General features: G+C 43.0%; 2 protein-coding genes across 2 annotated transcripts in view; both read left to right on the top strand.

The window, feature by feature from the left end:
• Positions 1-7,866, top strand: part of nsfl1c (NSFL1 (p97) cofactor (p47)) — a 30,092-nt gene extending 22,226 nt beyond the window's left edge. Inside the window, exons 3-10 of the mRNA XM_080014565.1 lie at positions 707-807; positions 1,164-1,241; positions 5,248-5,413; positions 5,574-5,669; positions 5,902-6,011; positions 6,131-6,268; positions 6,599-6,766; positions 7,268-7,866. Of these exons, the coding sequence (XP_079870691.1) occupies positions 707-807; positions 1,164-1,241; positions 5,248-5,413; positions 5,574-5,669; positions 5,902-6,011; positions 6,131-6,268; positions 6,599-6,766; positions 7,268-7,430 (1,020 nt within the window). The 3' untranslated portion in view covers positions 7,431-7,866. The remainder of the gene's footprint in view (positions 1-706; positions 808-1,163; positions 1,242-5,247; positions 5,414-5,573; positions 5,670-5,901; positions 6,012-6,130; positions 6,269-6,598; positions 6,767-7,267) is intronic.
• Positions 7,867-14,498: 6,632 nt separating this feature from the next.
• Positions 14,499-20,804, top strand: fkbp1ab (FKBP prolyl isomerase 1Ab). The gene is made up of 5 exons (XM_080014525.1): positions 14,499-14,620; positions 14,804-14,851; positions 17,115-17,227; positions 18,356-18,528; positions 19,237-20,804. Exons 1-4 carry the CDS (start codon positions 14,584-14,586, stop codon positions 18,482-18,484), a joined length of 327 nt encoding a protein of 108 aa, XP_079870651.1. The 5' UTR covers positions 14,499-14,583; the 3' UTR covers positions 18,485-18,528; positions 19,237-20,804.
• The last annotated feature ends 1,644 nt before the right edge of the window (positions 20,805-22,448 follow it).

Below are 22,448 nucleotides of genomic sequence, written 5' to 3'. Positions count from 1 at the left end.
GTATGCGTCCCCACAAATGGGTGTCCGTCTCGATTTGAGATCTGTGACGTCACAAAGACGGGATTTCCTCTCGGGTTTATATGGCGCTGTCTATCCTGTGCCGTATTTCCGCCCTCCTCTTGCCCCGTCTCCCTTCCACTCCTCTTTGCCGCACATTTATTTTTTAAGAAACCGCCTGGACAAGATGCGGGATGGTGGGATTCGGCACTGTGGGTGAGGGGACAGAATTGACCCCAGTTTCTGTGTGTGTGTGTGTGTGTGTGTGTGTGTGCACGTGTGTGTAAAACTGGGAGCTGTCGTGAGTTAGAAATGTGTCAAAATGGCGAAATAGAAGAATTGGCAATATACTATAAACCCCCCCCCCCCCCCCCCCAAATTGAAATATTCAATAATCATAACAGTAAACTGCTGTAATAACAATTCACTGTCAAAGATAGGACATTGTCCATGTCTTCATTCATATTTAAAATAGAATCTAAACATGTGTACCCTGTGTGAACAGGGTTGGATTATGTGCAACGTGATTTATATTAGTCTATTAATCCCTGAAATAATAAATGTAAAACGGTTAGTACATGTTACTTTATAATTACACTTATTAGATATAACATGGTCAATCGGCTTCCCCGCTTACTGCCGTCATAATTCTCTGTTAATAATTCTGGTATACTGGGATTGATGTTTCTATTTATTTTTGATCTTCCAGCTTGCGCTGGCTAGTTACTTTGAGGACGGAGCTGAAGATGACATAGTGACTCTTCCTCAGCCTGAGAGTGGATCATCTGTATCACGGTCCGCAGGTCCAAGGTACCTAAACGCCGCTCAAACTCTTTTTACTCCTACTAACGCTGCAGTTTCATTCTTAAAAGTGGTCCATCTAGGATTAACTATTAACACTTTGTTTTTTTACTTTTATAAGTTTATATTTTGTTTTCCTAGTCTTCACATGTGTGCAGTTCATAGGCAATTCTAATAAGGTAAATTGCATGTCATTTTAAAGCTGTTTTGACTGTTAATGTATATAGTATGCTGTTTAATCAGCATACTGATACGGGTATATCTAACTGATTCTCGGTTATTCACATAGCATGAAGATTTTTCTGAACTATATGATGTATGAACTAGCTAGCTGTATGAACTCTAGAATTTTGATTCGTTCACAGCGTTCAGCCCAGAGTGACCTCCTTCAGAGACCTGATGCAAGAGGCAGAAGATGAGAGTGACGAAGAGGAGGGCCAGAGGTGAGTTAGGGCAGGCCTATACATCTGTATTCTGGATCCTTTGTGGAACATTTGGGTGTTCAAAATGTGCAGTGTTTTTCCAGAAAGCTCCAGGCTATTTTGGTCACACTCTATTCACCCAGCACTGCACTTGCTTTTTGCAGCGTCAACAAAGTCTGGCGCAGAGTTCTGCCAGTGCAGTGGACAGTGTGCTAGAACTGGCAGTTATCAACATGGTATCGGCCAAAAACTTAAGCTTCTCTGATACCTTATATAATGAGTAGAAAGGCTGTTCCTGACACCAACACTTTCCAGACACTGTTTCACCATGATAGAAGTTAAACACATGGAGGGACTTGTGCATGCGCTACACACAGATATGCAAACACATTGGGTCTCATTCCCAGAATATATTTCTATGTAAAAACCTCAGTAGAGGAAAATGTAAACATTCAGCCGTGAAGCCTGAAGTCATTTACACCTGCTCACCTGTTGTGTCTGTATATCATGAAAACCCCTTCTTCATTGAACACACAAATTTAATACAATTTCATTTTTATTTACTTTTTCTCAGAAATCACAAAGCGGTTAGAAATGCAATATCATATAAGTTTCCATTACACCACTGCATAAATAACATCCTATTTAGAGCAGAACTATGTAACTTTTGGCATTTGTGATTTGACGTCCCGAGAGTTTCTGAGTGCAATTCCACTTTTACACGACTCTTAAATCTCATTTCAGTGTCTGAAAATAATTTATTTCACCAGACAAATTTATCCACAATATTTTCAATTTTCAATTACAGTCTATGTTACAAACGCAAATATAATCTACACCTAGGATACAGCGGCCCTTGCACAGACCTCGCCGCTTCAGCGAGCACTCCTCCCGGAGCCTCTCTCACGGGGAGAGAGAGCGCGGGGATCGGCCACCTACTACCGGTGTAGGTACCAGATGTGCTCGGCCTGGCAGATCGGCTCGCACGCGTGGGTCAGGGGGTGAAACAAACCTTGTGGCGCAATGAAAGTGAGGGCCGAGGTGCGAGGCCGGGCACACCACTGGCCTGTCTCATCAGCGTTTGGAGGAGGTTTTTTTACATACACTACTCACAAAAAGTTAGGGATATTTGGCTTTCGCGTGAAATTTATGGAAAATGTAAAAAGTTCACGCTACAGTGATATTAAATCAGAAAGTAGGGCATTTAAGCAGAAGTATGCAATGGTGATTTCCTCATCTCAAACAATTTATTGAAACAAAAGCCGACAACAGTGGCGGGTTTACCACAACAAAAAATGTCAATGTCTCAATAACTTGTCATGTGCCCTTGAGCATCAATTACAGCTTGACAACGATGTCTCATGCTGTTCACAAGTCGACTTATTGTCTGCTGAGGCATGGACCCCCACTCTTCTTGAAGGGCGGCCCTCAGGTTATTGAGGTTCTGGGGTACAGAGTTATGAGCCTCTACACGGCGACTCAGTTGATCCCATAGGTTTTCTATGGGATTCAGGTCTGGAGAAAGTGCAGGCCACTCCATTTAAGGTACCCCAGTCTCCAGCAGCCGTTCCCTAATGATGCGACCTCGAGGAGCTGGAGCATTGTCGTCCATGAAGATGAAATTAGGGCTGTGTTGTTCAGGCAGGGGCACAATGACTGTATTAATGATGTTATTCAGGTAATATGGGCTTGTCACTGTACCATTCACAAAGTGTAGCCCAGTTCTGTATTGACTAGACACACCTGCCCACACTGTAACACCACCACCACCAAAGGCTCTTCTGGTGACAACAGTGGCTGATGCATAGCGCTCTCCTTGACGTCTCCAACATCGTTGGCGGCCATCATTTCTGCTCAACGTGAATCGACTTTCACAAGAGAATAGCGCTGAGGCCACTGGTCCCTCGTCCGGCGTCAATGCTTCCTGGCCCATGCAAGACGATGATGGCTGTGCCTGGTGGTGTGGTCAGGTACCATTGCAGGTCGTCTTGCACACAGACCACGCTGATTTAAACGGTTTCAAATGGTCTGGCGTGACACTTGGGTGCCTCTCACCTCCCTTAAATGTGCCTGGAGTTGAGTGGCATTCATCATCCGGTTCCGCAGGGCACTGTTCACAATGAAATGCTCATCAGTGTGGGATGTGGCCAAAGGACGTCCACTTCTATGCCTTTCTGTGACTCTTCCAGTCTCTCTGTATCTCTGTTGCAACCTGCTGATGACACTCTGTGACACTCTAAGCTCAGTGGCCACTTCCCTCTGAGAACATCCTGTTTGAAGCCTCGCAGTGGTGACGTACTGTTGATCAATTGTTAGGTGTAGTCTTGGTCTCATGATGTCAAAATGTGAACAGCATGATGAAGAGGACTGTTTAAATACCAATTCTAATTGAACCAGGAAATGTATTTGGCGATTCATGGATCAAACACCTGTTGTGGATTTTGCCGTTCAGCTCCTTGTTGGGGAGCAGCAAGTTGTGCAAAAAGTACTGAAACATTGAGCAGTTGGACAAGTGCATTCAAAAGTTTAGAGAAGGTCAAATTAAGTTCACCTGTAAAGGTTACAGTGCATTTTAGCTTCATCCAGAAATTTCACCCAAAAGCCGAATATCCCTAACTTTTTGTGAGTAGTGTATATAAAATTTACCAAAAAAACGGTAATTACCGGAGCCAAACATTAAGGAAGTGACGAAGTGCCTAAAACGTAACAGACTTTTCCTGCGGTTTCGTACCCCAACATCAAAATTACATAGCGCAAAAACAGGCGTTCGGGGGGTGGGTTGGAATGAAAGAGGTGCCATTCCCCATATTACAATTCAGTGTGCCATCAACATGATTTTGAAGATGTTATTCTAAGGTAAAAAAGTTACCTAGTGTTGCTTTAATACCAAACAATCAAACTGCAGAGTGTGTCAGAGTTTCTTCAGGGTCTCCTTGTTTCTAGCTCATCTTCTGTTACGTTTCCATTTGCGATATGATACATTTATAGAGGGGTCAGGGTATTCATGCAATTGCCTTTGATGTGCACAACAACTTTCCCATTTACAACTGGTTGGGATTAGCCCACATTTGTCCACATATTTCATCTACCCCAAGAGTTCTGAATCTGTAGTGAGCTGAGGGGAAAAAGCTATACAGCATAGTATTGCGATCAGCGCAATACAGGTCTCACCGTTCTTGACTCTTAATGTTATTACCAAAGTAAGATGATTCTGGATCATATTCAACAAATACATTGTAGGATCATCCTATTATTCTTTCTTGTATTAATTAACAAATAAATAAAAAAATAAACATAATAATAAATCTGCTCTGAGATGGGAGCTGGCTCCCTTGGTAAAAGCCGCCAGAGCTAACACATCACTACATATTTTTTCCGCTGCGCGTCTGCGTTCACTTTTCTCCAAACAAAATGAATATAAATAGTGTGTTTTATTTAAGATTAAAATGTATTATTTAAGATTAAAATGTATTAACTTATTTAACAACCCCCACCACCAACTTTGTATGTGCTCTGTGCATACGTTCCGTGTTTGTTTTCTCTCTTTTTCGTCTTTCTCTCCACCGACCCACCGGATTGACAGTGTTCTGGCACCTCCTTGTTCACAAATCACAGACAAGCAAATAGTTTGATTTCATATAGGAGCCATAGAACTGCAACTGATAGAATGTGCACTGTAGCAAGATACTTACAATCTCTGTGAAGGCAGATCGTTCACGATCGAATATCGTCATATTCCACACCCCTAACTTGGTGTCTTGCAAAACAAAGAATCGCAATATTATCGTATCGGAACCCAAGTATCGCAATAATATTATATTGGGATTCCCACCCCTTAACGCAACAGATTTTTAGTTTCCCACAAATAGAGAAGTACATCAACTAAATCAGACCTGTTTCTAATAATCTGTAACACTACAGGCAAAAAATCACTTGTGCGATTGTTTATTTCAGAAGGTATTATCCCAGCTTTAGTACAACTGACTGCCATGGTTTTAGAGTATGGATCCGTCTCTCTCCTGCCCAGATTTTTTGCTGGTGGATCCGAGCGCAGTGGGCAGCAGATTGTTGGGCCGCCCAAGAAGAAGAGCTCCAACGAAGTGGTGGAGGACCTGTTCAAGGGGGCCAAGGAGCACGGTGCGGTGCCACTTGACCGGAATGAGCGGGGCCCGGGAGAGCCGAGCAGATCCAAGGTAAGCCGAGCCAATCTGAACAGTAGATTTCGGTCTGGGGGGGGGGTTGTCTCATTCTCTATTTTCTTTCAGATAAAAAGACCAAAACCATTGAGCCCCTTTTGTTCTTCAGAGCTTCAGCCCAATGCCTCTCAGTGAATGTCTCTATTTGTCCCCTCAGCCCTTTGTGGGTGGAGGGTACAGGCTGGGAGCAGCCCCCGAGGAGGAGTCCACCTATGTCGCCGGAGAGAGGAGATCCTCCAGCAACCAGCAGGATGTAAGTGGTAGTTTTCATCGTCTCTCCTTTACAAGTAGCGAATGTAATTTAAATTTTCAACCCTGATTTGTAAACTGCTCTGCCTTAGTTTTTACTGTAGCATGCTGGTCTCAATGTAAGAATATTCCCAATATCAGCAATTGAGCAGATGGCAAATGGCGCAAGCTGGGTATTTCGGAGGTGTGATGTGTATGTATGTGTGTGTGTGTGTGTGTGTGTGTGTGCGTGTTAGGTACACGTGGTGCTGAAGCTGTGGAAAACAGGCTTCAGTCTGGATGACGGTGAACTCAGAAACTACAGTGACCCTGGAAACGCCATCTTCCTCGACTCTATTCGCCGGGGGTGAGGCAAAGTCAAAGGAGGATGATTTCTACACAATGGCTTTTTTTTTTTTTTTTTTGTAACATCATTGCGTTGGATATATGCTTATTTATTTTCCCTAACGCTTTGATCCTTCATAGAGAGATTCCTCTGGAGCTGAGGCAGCGTTCCCGGGGGGGTCAGGTCAACCTGGACATGGAGGACCATCGGGACGAGGAGTTCTCCAAACCCAAGATGGCCTTCAGGGCCTTCGGAGGCGAAGGGCAGAAGCTGGGCAGGTGAGCATGTCAGCGGTGAAGGGAAGTCACGCTTGTTGTTATCACCGGTAACCGCAAATGTGTCGGCAGCAATGCCTATTCGACCAGTCTCACCGGCGCCGTGTGAAACTCCGGTCAGACTGCAATGCAGCCATATGTGTGCGGCCTCAGTCCCAGAGGGATAGTGGTTGCATGTTCAGAACTGTTTTAAAGTTTTTCCTTTTTTTATATTTTTGTTTGTTTTGGTTTTGAAGAAAAGTACATCTCTCCCATCTCCACCTTTTCAAGTTTCATTATGGGCGGGGAATAGCGCATTTGTTCTCAGTACTCAACATCTACCCCTCGCCACAGTGCCACCCCAGAGCTGGTCACGGCCCCCGCAGGCTCCGAAGACCAGGTGGCCAGCGAGGCCCAGGCCAGTGCGTCAGTCACTCTTGACTCCTCCCAGCCCGTCACCAACATCCAAATCCGATTGGCCGATGGCGGCAGGCTGGTGCACAAGTTCAACCACACTCACAGGTGAGCACTGGCACTTTTACACCCCATCTTTGTTGGGTTGAGTCCAGTTTGATTCTAACTGCTTCCAGCAGTTTGTGGACTACGGCTTTGGGAGGCAACATGTGTAATCTAGAGATTTCAGAACTGCTTTGCAGACAATTCTTGACATTGACGGAGAACTGATCCAACATCAGCTTTCATATTCAGAGAAAATGTATTTGGTTCCTCATTTTTACATTTGGGTTTCTAATACGGCCTGGACAATATCATAAAATTGAGATGTAGATGTACATTATTTGCTCGTTTTACTCCTTTTTTTTTTTTCAATCAAACAAGAATATTGGGAGTTTTATTATGGAATAGTTCAATTAAAGCGTTAAAAAAAGCTATCTCTTACCATGTTAAAGAAAATAAATATAATCACTCAAAATTAAAAGTAAAATTCTCAAATTGGCACGGTGTAAACCCTTATTTGGGTTTGCTCCGTGCCGTGTTTGACAACGTACCCTTTTGCTCCCTCAGGGTGTCTGACTTGCGCCAGTTCGTGGTGGGGGCGCGGCCCGCCATGGCAGCCAGAGAGTTTGTTCTCATGACGACCTTCCCCAACAAAGAGCTGACGGACGAGAGCCAGACGCTGCACGAGGCCAACCTCCTCAACGCTGTCATCGTCCAGCGGCTAAAGTAACAGGGGGCAGGGCCGGGGGGGGGGGGGGTGTGGGGTAGGATGACCCCAACACACCCAGCCACTCACCCGCCCGCCCCTCCCCCGGTGGCTGGTGTGGCTGAGTAAAGTGCAGCCCTGAGTGATGCCGCCGCCCCTTCTGACGGAGGAGAACCTTATAGACTTATGAATGGACTTCTAATTTCTGAACTTTTGTTTTGTTTTCATTTTTTTCTATAGTGATACATTGAATTCCTAACCTGAAAAAAAAAACTAAATAAAACCAACAGTTTGTCAAAAAAAAACAACAACAATAACGCTTGGATTGTATAACGCTGGTTGAAATAGTGGCAGTTAAATTCCTCTCAAACAGATCTCTACTATGCATCCTGGGGAAAGATGGGAAACGTGTTTGGACCTCCGCAAGAATAAATCCATTTTATGTTTGGTGTATAAAGAATGACCCGTCTCCTGTTTTCCCTTATTGGCGAGAGGCTTTCGTGTCGCAATCGGTGTCCAAATTACAGAGTTTAAGAGTTGACCATTTAAAATGTTTTAAGTGCCTGTATAGTCACAACTAAGCAGAAGTTGGAGCAGAAAGACAATTGAGGACTAAACATCTAAAAGACAAGTTTTGAGGTCATGTGTCTAAATTAAATTTGCCACCAAATGCAAGAGTGGCCCTTCCATGGACACCATGCAAAGATTACATTTGTCAACTACACAATAAATAAGAGAATATTATAAAGCAGCGCCAGTTAGTGTAAGAATATAACATAATTAAGTCGTCTTCAAGAGGATGGCCCGTTGACGTATAAGGTGTCCCAGGAAATATTCGATTTAAGAGATGGGAGATGTTTTATGCACGTTTTAATCATGGTATTTTCCAAGACGCATGGCGAATCTTTTGACACTTTAAATGTGCAAACAATCGCACTCAATTTTGATAGCAAATATTGACAAAACCAAATTGTGGCTTCAAATGCAAGAGAAGGCTCGCTGGGGCAAAGGAAGCCAAACCCCAATAGAGGTGCATATACTTCCTCATGCCTCAAACCTTGCTTGACCCAAGATAAACTTTGATCACTCTTTTTGATATGGTTTTCTTTGTCTTAAACCTGTGCTGTCTGCAGGCTTGGCATACGTCACAGGGTATTTGTATGTTATTGCATCCAAGACAGTTAATCTGCAAGTGGAGTTCAAATTCTCAACCTGCAATGCCACTCTTTATCAATAATAAAGAATCGCTTGCAATAACTGTGCTGTGGATGACCTTTGGGATGACAAGAGCACAGGTTTTTTTTATTATTCAGTACCACCACCAATCCCCCTTTGGAGAACCATCTTACCATGTTTTGGTCTTTAAACAACTAATCATCATTACTTCTCTAAGAGGGGGAGAATCCACAGGTGAGGCCGACAAACAGAAACATCAGACAACATATATTTGACAAAACGTGATTAAGTAGACGAAAATTGGAACAGCAATTATGGCATGTGGTCTCTTCCTGTGAGGGCTATGGCAGTAAAGGAGAAGGGAGAAGGAGGAAAAAGGATGTAATCAGTTTCGGGGAACATGCTGGTGGTGTCTTCCTGTGATTACTCCACCGGTGAATGCACGGGCCCAGTTAGTTGCGGTGTGTGGGGTCAGAACTATATTGTAGCGCCTCCAAGCAGCGGAAAAGACCTCCCCATCAACTCACTAGTCCTGCAGCCGTATCGACACCCCACCCCTCAAAAAAGCACCGCAGCCACAGAAGACCCCTCAACCCACAGAGAAGCCTGACTCAGAGGTGTACAAATCAGTCCCAGGGAGCACAAAGCGCCCTGCACAACTGAGGCACACACATACAATACAACCCACCCCAATGTGCAGGCATGAGACGCATATAGGGGAACCGGGCCACGTGGCCGACAGACCGACACCCCGCCTGGATCGAGTCGGCGGGGGCCCCAATGCCCCACACAAAGGCGCCATACCGCAACTGACACTCACCCATGTAGCCGAGTGCGCATGTGGCGGGGCGCCCTCGATATGGTTTCAAATGGATTTTCAAATTTATGGGAGGACAATAAAAGCGAGAGTTGCTCTCAGAATACATTCATTTTAGGGGCTGCACTAGGGGCAACGCAACTAATTCCCTGGTTAGTTGTATTGGCTCATGGAGTTTCCACCTTGACGCTAAAGCAAGTTGCCTGCACCTAGTCATGCGAGGGCCACACCGCCGGTGGCGTGGTGGCAGCGTGAAGCCAAGTGGCTCTCGTCTTGTCACCAGGTCTCTGTGCCCCAGGTCTCTTTGTGGGCGTGTCAAACATTTCAAACCTCTCTACCTTTCTATAATTAATATTACATTTACATTTAGTCATTTAGCAGACGCTTTTATCCAAAGCGACTTACAAGGGAGAATAACATTCAAGCTACAATATACATTATACATACATTACATACATTACATAGATGCATGGTACCCTGTGTATTTTTTTGTTTTATTTTATCAATAGGGTGTAGATGCTTACTTAGCAAAATAAATAACCTCTTGAAAAAAATGACATAACTAGTCCTGCCATCCGTCCAATAAAGAATTGTCCTTGTTGGAGAATGAACAGTGATGCGGCCTCCATTTTCAGAGGATCACGCGTCTCCCATCCTGTTGGCCATCACCCATAAGTGCTCATTTGCACAAAGTTGAAATCTGCTCAACTGTCCTTGTTGCCGTGAAGCCGTGAGCTCGTTGCCGGCCGTAGCTCGGCCCCTTGCAGCCGGATGATGCCGAGCTCCGTTTGGAATGCATTGCAGCCTGTCGCTTTGCCGGCGGTGTGACTGCACCTAGAAGCCTGATCTTTCCATCCCAGGTACGGTACGGTACGTAAGTGTCCTCTCCACACTCCAGCCTCCCCCGAGACTTAGAACTGCTCTTTTGAGTTTTTTTGGTTTTTTTTAAGGTCTTTTTTTTGCTTTAGCTTGATTCCGCTGTTGAACAAGGCCTCTGGCGTAGTTTCAAAGCCTTCATAAATTCCAAACCAAGGCATTTCTGTTTGAACGCCGCACATTGGTTTTGACACAGAGTGGTCGGTCGTTTCCTCAGGTGCGTGCTGTGTTTTCCGCTCTTCTTTTGAAGTACTTCACTAGAGACTTCTCTTTCTCGTTCACCGCAGAAATTCCTCAGCATTGCCGGTGGTGAATGTGTCTCATTATGCGCTCCTGGGTCACGTGGTGTCCCCCAGGGATCCTTTCTTGGGCCCCTCTTCTTGTGTAATTCTATTCTGAGAAATGATTTCTTCCAATGTAGTAATATCTCCCCCCGCTGTTCGGGTGATTGTGCTATGTTTGGAAGTATTGATTAGTTGAATTAAGTGACAGGGAGCTCGGGGTTACAGCGGCACAGCTCTGCAAACAGCTCTTACCTGATCGGCTGCAAAGCAGTCCTTGGTCGTCACCTGAATGCAAACGATCATTAAAAACACTACCACAAGTTGCATCTCGCATCACTCCTCTCTTTATTCCCAAATTCACTGACAATTGCATGGATGAGGAATGCGGTAAAAGACGTTGCGTAGCTTTTCGACTGTAAACATTTAAAGAAATGTTTTCTAGGGATTTGATACCTCGGACTCAATTGATCATAAGGAGGCAAACCTCCTTCTACATTAAAGGTCTCTTGTTTTCCAAACACCTTTCTCATTCAGTGATCTGAATCCTCCATCATCTGTATCGGGTCTAAGCTGCTCGTTACACCAAATCATAGTAAATTGAGGTTTTAAAAAGTAGTTTGAAAGGTAGAGGTTAGGTAGATCTGGAATAGATTTTTGCTCAACACTTACCCAAGTTTCGGGGCGCTGTAGAAGAGAAATAAAATGTTACTGATGTCAGCTGGGCAGCTATGTAATACCATATATACTGTAATATAGAATTGGGGAGTTGAAGCCCCCCCTCATAGGGTAGATGTAGTGAAGCAAAGTCAAGTTTTCTTATTATTCCAGAGGAATTGACCAAATCATTTGTTAAGCTTGTCATAAAACATGTTTAGTAGTGGGAATGGGGGTGTTTTGAAAATAATATGAATTTTTTTAGTATATCTACTCGTCCGATCATCGATATAGACATTTTGGACCAGGGATTGAGTGCTTCTGTAACTCTGTCTACCAGCGGATCATAATATATTGGGACTATTTCAATGACTTTGGGAGTGATTTTAACAGCTAGGTAACTAAAACCTTCTTTAGTTGTCGTGAAGGGAGTATTATCTATGGGGTCTTCTTCATTCAAAAACATTACTACTAAATACAAAAAATACAAAATACTCATTTTATATCCGGATAAGCCCCCAACATTTTTTGATAAACTCACCAGCAGGGGAATGCAAATGTTTTACATTTTCAGGAAAAACACAGACATCATCCGCATATAAAGACATGCGATGATCTATCGCAGATGCCTGATAAATCTGATTGCGCCCTTGCGGCCATGGTAAGAGGTTCAATTGCTGGTGTAAATAGCGGGGACGAGGGATGGCCATGTCGAGTTGATCGAGATGTGTACAGAAGTTGAATCTACTCAAGAAGGGTTTCACCTCATCCAAATCTTGAGATACTTCGAAAAGGAAGCCAAACATTTCTCATCTTGTTCCAATGGCACCTGTCAAGCGGTGGGATATATAAGGCAGCAAGTGAACAGTCAGTTCTTGAAGTTGATGTGTTTGACAAGGACCAAATTGTGATGGCTAGACGACTGAGTTAGAGCGTGTCCAACACAGCAGGTCTTGTGTGGTGTCTTCCGGGTATGTAGTGGTTAGTACCTACCAACAGTGGTCCAAGGAAGGACAACCAGTGAACCGGCGACAGGGTCATGGGCACCCATGGGCTCATTGCTGCGCGTGGGAAGCGAAGTCTAGTCCGTCTGGTTCAATCCCACAGAAGAGCTACTGCAGCACAAATTGGTGAAAAAGTTAATGCTGCTATGATAGAAAGGTGTCAGAACACAAAGTGCATCACAGCTTGCTGCTGCTTGCTGTCCCCTGTCTTGATCACTGATGGGGGGCGTGGGGGGGGGGGGGTATTCATCTTATGCTTCTACCCCATCAATGAAAAGCAAGAGCAGATACAGAGAGATCTGCGGGAGTGTCGTCTGTCTGTCTGTCTGTCTGTCTGTCTGTCCATCTATTGGTGGTTCATTTTAATGTGGACTGGATGGCTGGACTGAGGAGACTAAGACAATTGATTCGACTACTTCGACTATTCGACTACCACTACTCCCCCCTCCTGATGAGTATTAAGTACTGGTACAACGTTTTAAGAGCGAGAGAAAGAAGAGAAAGGAAGAAAGGGGTCTTTTTCAGGAGTGAGAGAGAGAGAGAGATCTCTGGGGCCCGGCTGGTCATACACTCTCTGTGGCAACCGCCACCGGCGGATCTCACAAAAGGTGTGAAAGCTGAACATCGCTTTGTTACGCGAGTTTGACGTTTCAGCAAAGATACTACAAGACTGAATAACTTGATCCTGTTTGGTCACATGGGAAGTCAAAAGAAAGCGAGGTAAGCACGATGTCCCATTCTTATTAGCAAAAGATTGCATCATTTTACATCTCTAACTCTCTGTGTGTCTGTCTGTCTGGTGATGTGCTTAAGAAATCTAATATTTATTAATATAACACTTCATAATAGAGACATTTAACCTTTTTGACAGAATAGAGCCTTGGAACTTGTGGACCGAGCTGTACTAACTACTTCTACTATACGCTGTGTGTGTGTGTGTGTGTGTGTGTGTGTGTGTGTGTGTGTGTGTGTGTGTGTGTGTGTGTGTATGTGTGTGTGTGTGTGCGTGCGTGCGTGCGTGCGTGCGTGTGTGTGTTTTAAATGGACAATAACAGTCTGACGTGTGACGCATACACGCACACACGCTTTTAGGGACGTAAACGTACGTCACGTACAGGTCACGTGGTAAGCGTTCTTGGCTGCCTGCATACCGTGGTTGCCATGTCTGGTTATTATCAGCGCCTTTGGACTTATTATGAAGCAGCGCAGAAATGAATTGAGAGCGTCGCCGGTTTTTCTTTTTTCTTTTGGATTATGCGTCTTTTGGGGCTTTAATGGGTTCCAGTGGAATTGGGATAAAATGATTACATCTGACTCGGTTTGTTAATGTCCCTGTGCCAAATGACGGCGATTTATCAACCCATTTGGTTATACATACACATTTACGAAACAGTTGAACTGTGGTTTAAAACAGTGAAATATATATATATATTTTTACCATAGAACTGGATGTGTTTTGAGCACACACAGACGTCTCATTGGCAATATCAAATGAATAAAAGTATGTCTGTTTTCTCGTGACTCCAACAACAAAGTATTATTTATACTGTTACGTGTCATTTGCCATCAGCCATATTATGAAAAGTGGACATTTAATGCATATAAAAAAAGATCCAGTTTTTAAATTATTGTTTTCCTAAATCACATTATTCAAAGGGGTAAAGAGGAACCCTTGAAGAACATTAACCCGGTGTGTCACAAGTTGTATTCGAGATGTGTTTTTTTTTTTAAAGAAATCGAATATATTTTTGGTTACTTTTGACAACGAAAATAACCCCAATATGGACGGGTGGCATAGGTAGTATAGTAAATAAATGAAATTGTTACATAAAAATAAGAATTACCAAAAAGATATACCCAAAGACTGAAATATAAGAAGTACATGGTCTAGAAATTTTACTTTAAACACACTTTATATACTAAAGATTTAGTATGGAAAAGATACAACATTTTTCCTCTTGGGCATATAATACTTTGCCACTTTGCATATTGCATTGCCAATTGCAGAATGCATTTTCAAATTGCATGACCAAATTGCACGTTGAATTCCCAATTGAAAAACACATTTGCATTTGAATAAAGAGGCCAAACAACGTCCACACAGTCACACTTCTAACTGTAAGAGCGCTAACGATGCCGCGGCACTGGGTCCTTATGACAGTAGGTGGAGCTAGGCTGCGCTGTGTTACTTTCCGGGCTGATTTCGCTTATCTTTTCTGACAGGATCTGGCAACGCCCCCCCCCCCCCCCCCCCCCCCTCCCCAGCCAGCCAGCCCCGCCAGCCCGCCTCGCACCGCCGCAGCAGACGGACAGCTGAGCATCCAGACAGCGGCAGGCCGACGGACGCAGCCACAACCGGACGTAAAATGGGAGTCGAAGTCGAGTCAGTGAGCCCGGGAGACGGTAAGGCGGCGGATTAAATTAAAAAAAATATATAAAAATAAAAGAGTGCTCTCTTTCGCGCTTCGGTCCCCGCGGCTAACGCAGCGTAGCTCCGGAGCGCCGCGCCTCGCCTCGTATGTATTCCGGTTGTATCAAGCGCCCTTTTCCTGTTTTGTTTTTGTCTTTTCTCCCCCCCTGCTGCAGGAAGGACTTTCCCCAAAAAAGGGCAGACGTGCGTGGTGCATTATATCGGTGAGTGTTGAATAAGAGCAAATGTAAAAAAAAAAAAAAAAAAAGAATAGTGTGTGTGAGAGAGAGAGAGAGAGAGATTTTCACAGGCCGCGTACTAGTAACGCGTCAGTGTGCGGATACGGTGAACCCACATGACGTTCAACGTATTTAAACGCGCGTCTGAAACGTTGAAAAGCACGAAACGCGTCCGTCTGAATATGTGATTTGGGAGAAGGGGAGGGGGGGGGGTTGTAACCGAATGAGTCTGGACCGGAAAAACGGACCCCCACGCTCCACCCTCCACCCCTGCAGGGTTCATCCCGGGGTCCAGACAGACCTACAGACAGGCAACACTAGACATCAAGGGGCTGGAATCCTCTCCAGTCTTTGTTGGGGTTGCAGGGTGGGTGGTGGTGGGTGTGGGTGGTGGTGGTGGTGGGAGGAGGAGGGAGGGAAGGGGGTTGACTTGAAAAATAATAGGATTATAGTCGTCTGGTCGACGGCTTCCATCGTATTACGATCGTAGTACACCGACCGACATCCCAAACAGCAGTGGAGTGGAATAAAAGGTGGGACCCAGTGTCGGGTTTAGGTCGGGGCTGTCTGCTGAACTCCGTCTGTAACACAAGCCTCTTTGGTTTTAAGATTATGTAACTTGAAATTTAAGCCCGGGCCACGGCGTAGTGTTTTTTTAGCCGTGGGAAGGATCTGCTTGCGTGGGGTGTTTTTTTTTTTTTTTTTGGGACCAAACCACAGGATATCCCCTCTGTCTGCCTTCCTCACAGCATACAAAGAAGCCAGGGGGGGAAAAAATAAAAAAATGAATATCTCCTGTTATTTGGAACAGGATATACATGGATACATACGCATTAGCTGTGTTTATTTCTTCAAATGCTTCTACTTTTAGGAATTGAGTGCTGGTGATCTTTTTTCTGTCCGGGGAAAAATGTCCCAACTTTTGGTGGCTTTTATTTGAGGAAACGGAAAAGCTTTGTTGGCTGCTGAGTCTGCAAATGGCTTTAAATAGCAACCTTTAAGCCGTAATCGATAATTCAATAATGCAGTCATTTATAATCAGAATCAGAAATACTTTAATAATCCCAGGGCGTCCAAATACAGCCGTGGCGCGGCGTCTTGACACAGGTCTGGGACTGGAGTCGCTATAAGTAATCCTATAAATGCAGCGATAACTGCTGTGATACGTTGCTGACACACCTCCCACCGCACCGTTTTGATTGAGTGCTGAAAGTTCAACATTTTGAGCTCTTGATCAGGCGATACTGTGGTTATTGGAGCTGGCACGCCCATGCATCGATGAAATAAAGCCTGTTTTTTCCCCCACACACAAACAATGTCCTCCTATTTTGTTGCAGAGTGGCTTACGTTGTTTGAAGCCAAGTGTGTTCAGTAAGCTATCGATAGTACCCAATTTGTTTTTTAATTTATCACTATTATAGGTGCTATCTCATAGCCTAGCGTTGGACTGAATGGGTTTTGTTTACTACTAGTTGCCATGGCGTCACTAATGCATAATGCTCAATTACTTGCCATGCCCCAGCTTGCTTCAGTTTTTTTATTTTTATTTTTGAAGGAAAAGCAGGATGTCAAAGTTAAGTGTTTTATTTGTCATGTGTACAGTACAACACAAGGTCATTCGGTACAATGAAATTCTTGGGGCATGACAGGCAACAACTACATAGTGGGCATAAAAAGATAAAATAACAAGGCAAATATAAGGAGGAAATACATTTTTTAAAATAAAATAAGAATCGAATATAAAAAAGTAAGAGTCAATGTTACAAATACGGGCAAATGCACTTAGACATCGACAAAAAAATGAATAGAATCTGCATCAGCACACACCCACGCTGTCTGATTAGCGCTAATAACCATAATGATGCGGTCGTAAATAACCCGGGAGCGGGAGTGTCGTTCTGTGGACGGATGCTTGCCTGCCTCCCGTATCTCTGGCTGTCGGAGCGGCCCCGGAGACAGCTGCAGAGGCTATTTTGGAGATCTTTGGTATCCCCTCATTTGAGCTCTCGATATACACACCCAGCGGGGAAGACCGTCCTCACACCAGCTGCAGTGTTTATATATGTTTTTCATGGCTTTGTTCAAAAAATGCTATGACCACTGGTTTTATAGGCTATAAAAAAAAAAAAGCATCATCCATTTTTTTTATATTTCTTATTTTGCCCCTCAATATGAATGGATATTTTAAGGTTTTTGGTGCTTTTGCTTTTAAATTTCCCCCATATCTCAACCCACAAACCCTCCCCAGGTTCTTTTACCGACGGACGTCAATTCGACTCCTCCCGTGACAGGAACAAGCCCTTTAAGTTCAAGATCGGCAAGCAGGAGGTGATCAAAGGCTGGGAGGAGGGCGTGGTGCAGGTAGGAGTCTGAACTTCTTAATTCTGCACGTTAAAAGAAGATGGGACAGTCTCCAAGAGTGTTCATTTCATGCGGCTTTTGGGGAAAAAAAAGTTGGCATTGACTATTTGTTTGTGTTCTATGACTTGTGTGTAGCAAACTGCGCGAGGAAGGGGAGCCCTCATTCACCTACTGTACCTTCTCAGGGTTTCTTTCTTGTCCCTCTTGAGTTTTTGGGTGTTTTCCTCTTACCCATCTATTGGATAAGATAACTTTATGAAAACCCGGGGGGGGGGGGTGGGATTCAGAGCAGCGGAAGTTTACAGAACATTGCAAGTCAAAGTAGAGATAAAAATTAAACAAAATATTTACACAATAGTTCACAGGGTAAATATGCCGGTAAGAAATGCTATTGAGGACTAAGGGCCTTTTTTTTCTACCCTAACTGTGAGTAACAATTCTACAATTACATTTTAATTGCCTTGAACTATATTTTGTACTCTCTGAGCCGCATATTAAACCGCACCCCAGTAGATGTACAGGTTTATGACAGAAAGTGCGCAGTTTGAACCATAATGATAAATAATAGACAAAATTTTATTAAAGTAACCCCATATGCTCAGATGGATGAATTCCCAATTTAAGCAAGGGTCAAGAATTGGATTTTGAGGGAGAAAAGGCCTATATGTGTCTAAATGTATGTGGGGGGGGGGGTAATTGCCTTAACATCACCACCTTCATTGATCTAAGCTTTCTACGTTTAGTCTATGAGCGGACCCTTATAATTATTAAATTTTATTATTATATACTTTTTATAGTTGCATGCAACTGCACTACATAATATAGTCATATGCAAAGCCTTCAGTAACAAGCCCCATGAGCAGATTTTCGGAGGCAGATATTTTTTGTGTGAATATAGGACAAAAATAAAAACGAGAACCGTGAGGTGGGTGGTGGATTGTTGCAGTAAATAGATGCTTTACAAAGTAGTCACTGAGATGACGCGTCACTTCTCGCAGCCCGAATGTTCCATGTCCAAGTGTAAAGAAATCGAAGACTGTGGGTCGTCTTACCCGGTTTTGGACTTATCCCCTCCTCTTTTTATTTTTTTATTTTTTTGTCTGTGTCACCCTCCTCCATCTCTGGCAGATGAGCGTGGGTCAGAGGGCCAAGCTGACCTGCTCTCCAGACTTTGCTTACGGGGAAAAGGGCCACCCGGGCATCATCCCTCCCAGAAGCACCCTTGTCTTCGATGTCGAGCTGCTGGGCCTGGAATGAAAACTAACCCCACTGCCTGTTTTGTTTCTTTCTTTTATTTTCATGTGAGTATTTTGGTTGGGGGGGGAATTCCACTCCGGGATTTTGAGTCAAGGGGTGGATTTGCTTATTAGCAACAACTCAGAGGGCGATGGAGTCAACTGGATCAGGGCATAAGCTTGGGCAAAAACACGAAAAGAGGATTGGAATTTTAGCCCCGGAGTTTTCCACCTCCGGTTTTGCGTCACGTGTGTAGATCGTAAGATCACCTGCTACCGAAATGGGCTTTAAATTGTTATGTTTTGCTGTTTATGAAAGCACAGAATGAGGGAGATTGAAGAAATACCCAATAGATTTGGTAATGTGTTGGTTTTTCTACTTACTGGTGCTATTGTCAATCAGTCACGTATAATTTTGTCTTCATTATTTTGTTATTTACTTTGCATACTATTGTTGCAATTTATTTACACTCTTAAAATGTATGAAATGGTGCCTCAAATCTGTTTGTCAATTTGTATATGACAAAAAAAATTATCTCTCGAAAAAATCACAAAAATAAGGATCAACACAAACTTTTACTCATTGCTTTTATTTAGGTTTTCTACCTCCATTCAATTTCCTGTTAAAATATGAAAGTAAACAAAAGCTTACTTCCAAATGAATATTAACTTGATTATAATAGAAGCAAGTTAAATGATCAGGGGTGGATTCAATGTTATTTCTGTAGTGCAAATCTTCCTTTTTAATTTTTATTTGTTTTTAATCTCTTCCAGGTGACTTCATACCCGGTGACTTGGAGAGAAACAAGAAGAGTCTGCACTTGATTCAATAAGAGGCTAGAGTCAATAGTTCCACTAATTTCATGGTCAATATTTTATCCATCAATGAGAATTTGTTTTGTTTTTGTCAAAGTGACTCAGATACTGTATCTTATCTATCTTTTTATTTTCCATAATATTCTTCCTTTTATAAAATTATGGGCCATAACCGGAAAAACCTCCATGTTCTTGATTTTTAAAAACAAAGTTTTTGAATTGTGCTTTACTTTTACTTTTTTTTCTTTGTGAAATGTTGCTTGTGCATGGTAATGGTGAGGAAAAACAAGTACCAATGAGTTAATAGCAGTGATATTAATTTTTGAGAAAATGCTTGATGATACAGTTCATTTTACAAGGCTGGCACTCGATATGGTGAAGAAAAAAAATGTACATGAGAATACGAAAAGCACATGTTTGTATTTAAACTCACGAATGGGGGGAAAAAAACACAAAACCTGAGTTTATGCAGAACAGAAGTAGAGTTAAATGATTCAAAAGTGAAATTTCATGTCAATTAGTGGAAGGTCGTTATTGTGTAATGCCTCATCTTAGTTTGAAACACAGCAGGACGTCCCTCCTTGCAGGGCTGCTGTTCTACAGGTCTTGTTTTCTGTTATTGAACATTGTAATGAGCCGTAGAGGAGCGATTCGCACTGACAACCTATCACGGATATTTTTTTTATTTTTTATTTTTTTTTAGAAAGTTCTGTCCCGTGTGTGTGCGTGACTGAATTTTCTTACCAGACTTGTGGTTCGCCACCATGCACCGGTCTGCTGGATATAATAAACATGATTGAATCCCCAAGGCTGTACGTGTTGAAAGCTTCGCAATTGACCTGCTTGAGTATTGCCTTCTTACCCGCTTGCGTCTTTTTAACCCCATTTAAAGCCATACGCTGGTCGAACAACGATAGGAACCGCGGTAACGCACGTCACTTGGGAGTTTGACACTCGTCTTGGAAACGGTGGAATGCCATTTTGGTGGGTGGTGAGGCCCCGATGAAATTGTGACCCCCCCCCCCGCCCCCGGATCTTATTTTGTTGTGACAACTTGCAGTGATCTGTTTTTCAGATGCAAACTTTCTATCAGAATTGACGCGCAACTCTATAACCTGTGATAACTTATCTTTTTTTTTTTTTTTTTTTTTCAGTATCATTAATCTACTACCACACTACCGAGACACACCCTGTATTTTCTTAGGCAGAATGCTGATCCACGGGCAACACACTACCGAGACACACCCTGTATTTTGTTAGGCAGAATGCTGATCCACGGGCAAGCATTGCCAGTGGTTTTGTATGACAAATAGTTTTAAATGAAGTTTAAAGAAAGACTGAACATGGCGGCCTGGCTGTCTAATCTAGGCCTTAGCTGCGAGTGTTACATATTTCCTAAGCAGCACGTTGTGTGGCAGCGGCCCCCCTCTGTATCGTCTAGTCATGTGCTAATGATTTACATACTGTATGCAGATTAAGCCAATGATGAAATTTTGTGCCGTTGCAATAAAGTGCTCTCCACCTGCTTTTTGGAATATGTCTCTGTGCTTCTAGAAGATTGCGGCGACTGCGTTGACTACAGGACTCATTACACAACAATAATGGCAATTTACAAATGGCTGGTTTGGGTGACATGCCAATAACAATTGACTTGAAAGTTGTAATGTTATTTATATTTCATATTATGCGTTCCATGCCTACCACCCAGGGAAGTAAGGACAATCCAAAGATAGATCCAACACAAAATCCTAAATTCTGAGGGTGCACCTGTTGGACATATATTTACTATCTATATAATTATAGGCCTGTTTGATTGACATACTGTACAATAAAACTGGCACACACAGTTTAAATCTGTGATTACATTTGGCTATGAATGGCACATGGAAGGTGCTGGTGAATTCTTGGCTGAGGTTCATATATCTTATCTCAGTTTGAATGACCTTTAGCCCAATGTACCTGCCTCCAAGCCCTTTTAATTTATGCATTATGCATCACCTCATGCTATTAAGTTTCATTAGTCATGCTGCGATCATGTCATAGGGGACAATTGGGAACTCTGTACTTCCTACTGGGAAATACCATTTACTTGAATTGGCAGCCTTCAAGTCATAAATACTATTGGCTGAACTTCAAATATAATACATAGGCTATAATATAAATAAAGAGAAAGTAATGTATGCTATTATGTGTAAACTTGCCCACATATGATACATGGCGTTTTATAATATTATTTGGCTATTTCATGCTTATATAAATAATTGAACTATTGCTCTGCTGATATGGAAAACATTTTTTATGGATTACAGGAAAATCTATCAAGACTTCTGAACTGCAAAGAATAACCCCAAACACATGCATGCATGCACGCATGCATGCACGCACGCACGCACGCACAATACCCCCCCCGTGGAGGTGAAACCATAGTATTATTACTGTAAATATTATGATTATGGTGTTTATTATATTCATAGTTTGTGCACACAAACAAGAATAAGGGCACAACTATGTATACAAGTGCATTCAGTGATGTAAGCATAAAAAAATACTGCAGCAATAATGTAAAAATAAAACAATAATATAATGTACACATTATAATGTAATGTGTATAATGTAAAATAAATGAAATGTACATTATTTAAATTAGGCATTACTAAAATATATACAATAAATAAAACAAATACAGGCCACTCTCACGAAAAAGATATTCTTCGCAATTGTAATCTTTGAGATCTTGGCTCCACGTTTGTGATTCACACTGAAAATGGCAGGGCCAGTGAGACGCCCCTGGGACGTTGTGGATCGTAGGTATGTTTTAATTTATTTTAGCTCCAAAAAGCTCCTCTCGGCACCGGCTACTGTCGCTGGTACTGTCATCTTAAAGAAGATGAAGAGAGGAAAGGCAGTTGGCCCAGATGACATACTGTACCTGGGGAAGCATGGAAATGTTTAGCTGAGATGGCAGAGGCGTTCTTAACGAGACTGTTTATCACCATCCTGGAAAGGTTGAGGATCACAGAGGAGTGGAGAAGAAGTGTACTGGTACACATCTTAAAGAATAAGGGAGACGTACAGAGCTGTAGTAACTACAGGGGGATAAAGTTGATCAGCCACAGCATGAAGCTATGGGAAAGGGTAGTGGAGGCTAGGTTAAGAGGAGAGGTGTGGAT

This window comes from Zeus faber (assembly GCF_960531495.2).
Source record: "Zeus faber genome assembly, chromosome: 15".
NCBI classification, from domain to species: domain Eukaryota; kingdom Metazoa; phylum Chordata; class Actinopteri; order Zeiformes; family Zeidae; genus Zeus; species Zeus faber.
Note: the sequence above shows the minus strand (reverse complement) of the source record. Positions and strands in the feature narration are given on the sequence as shown.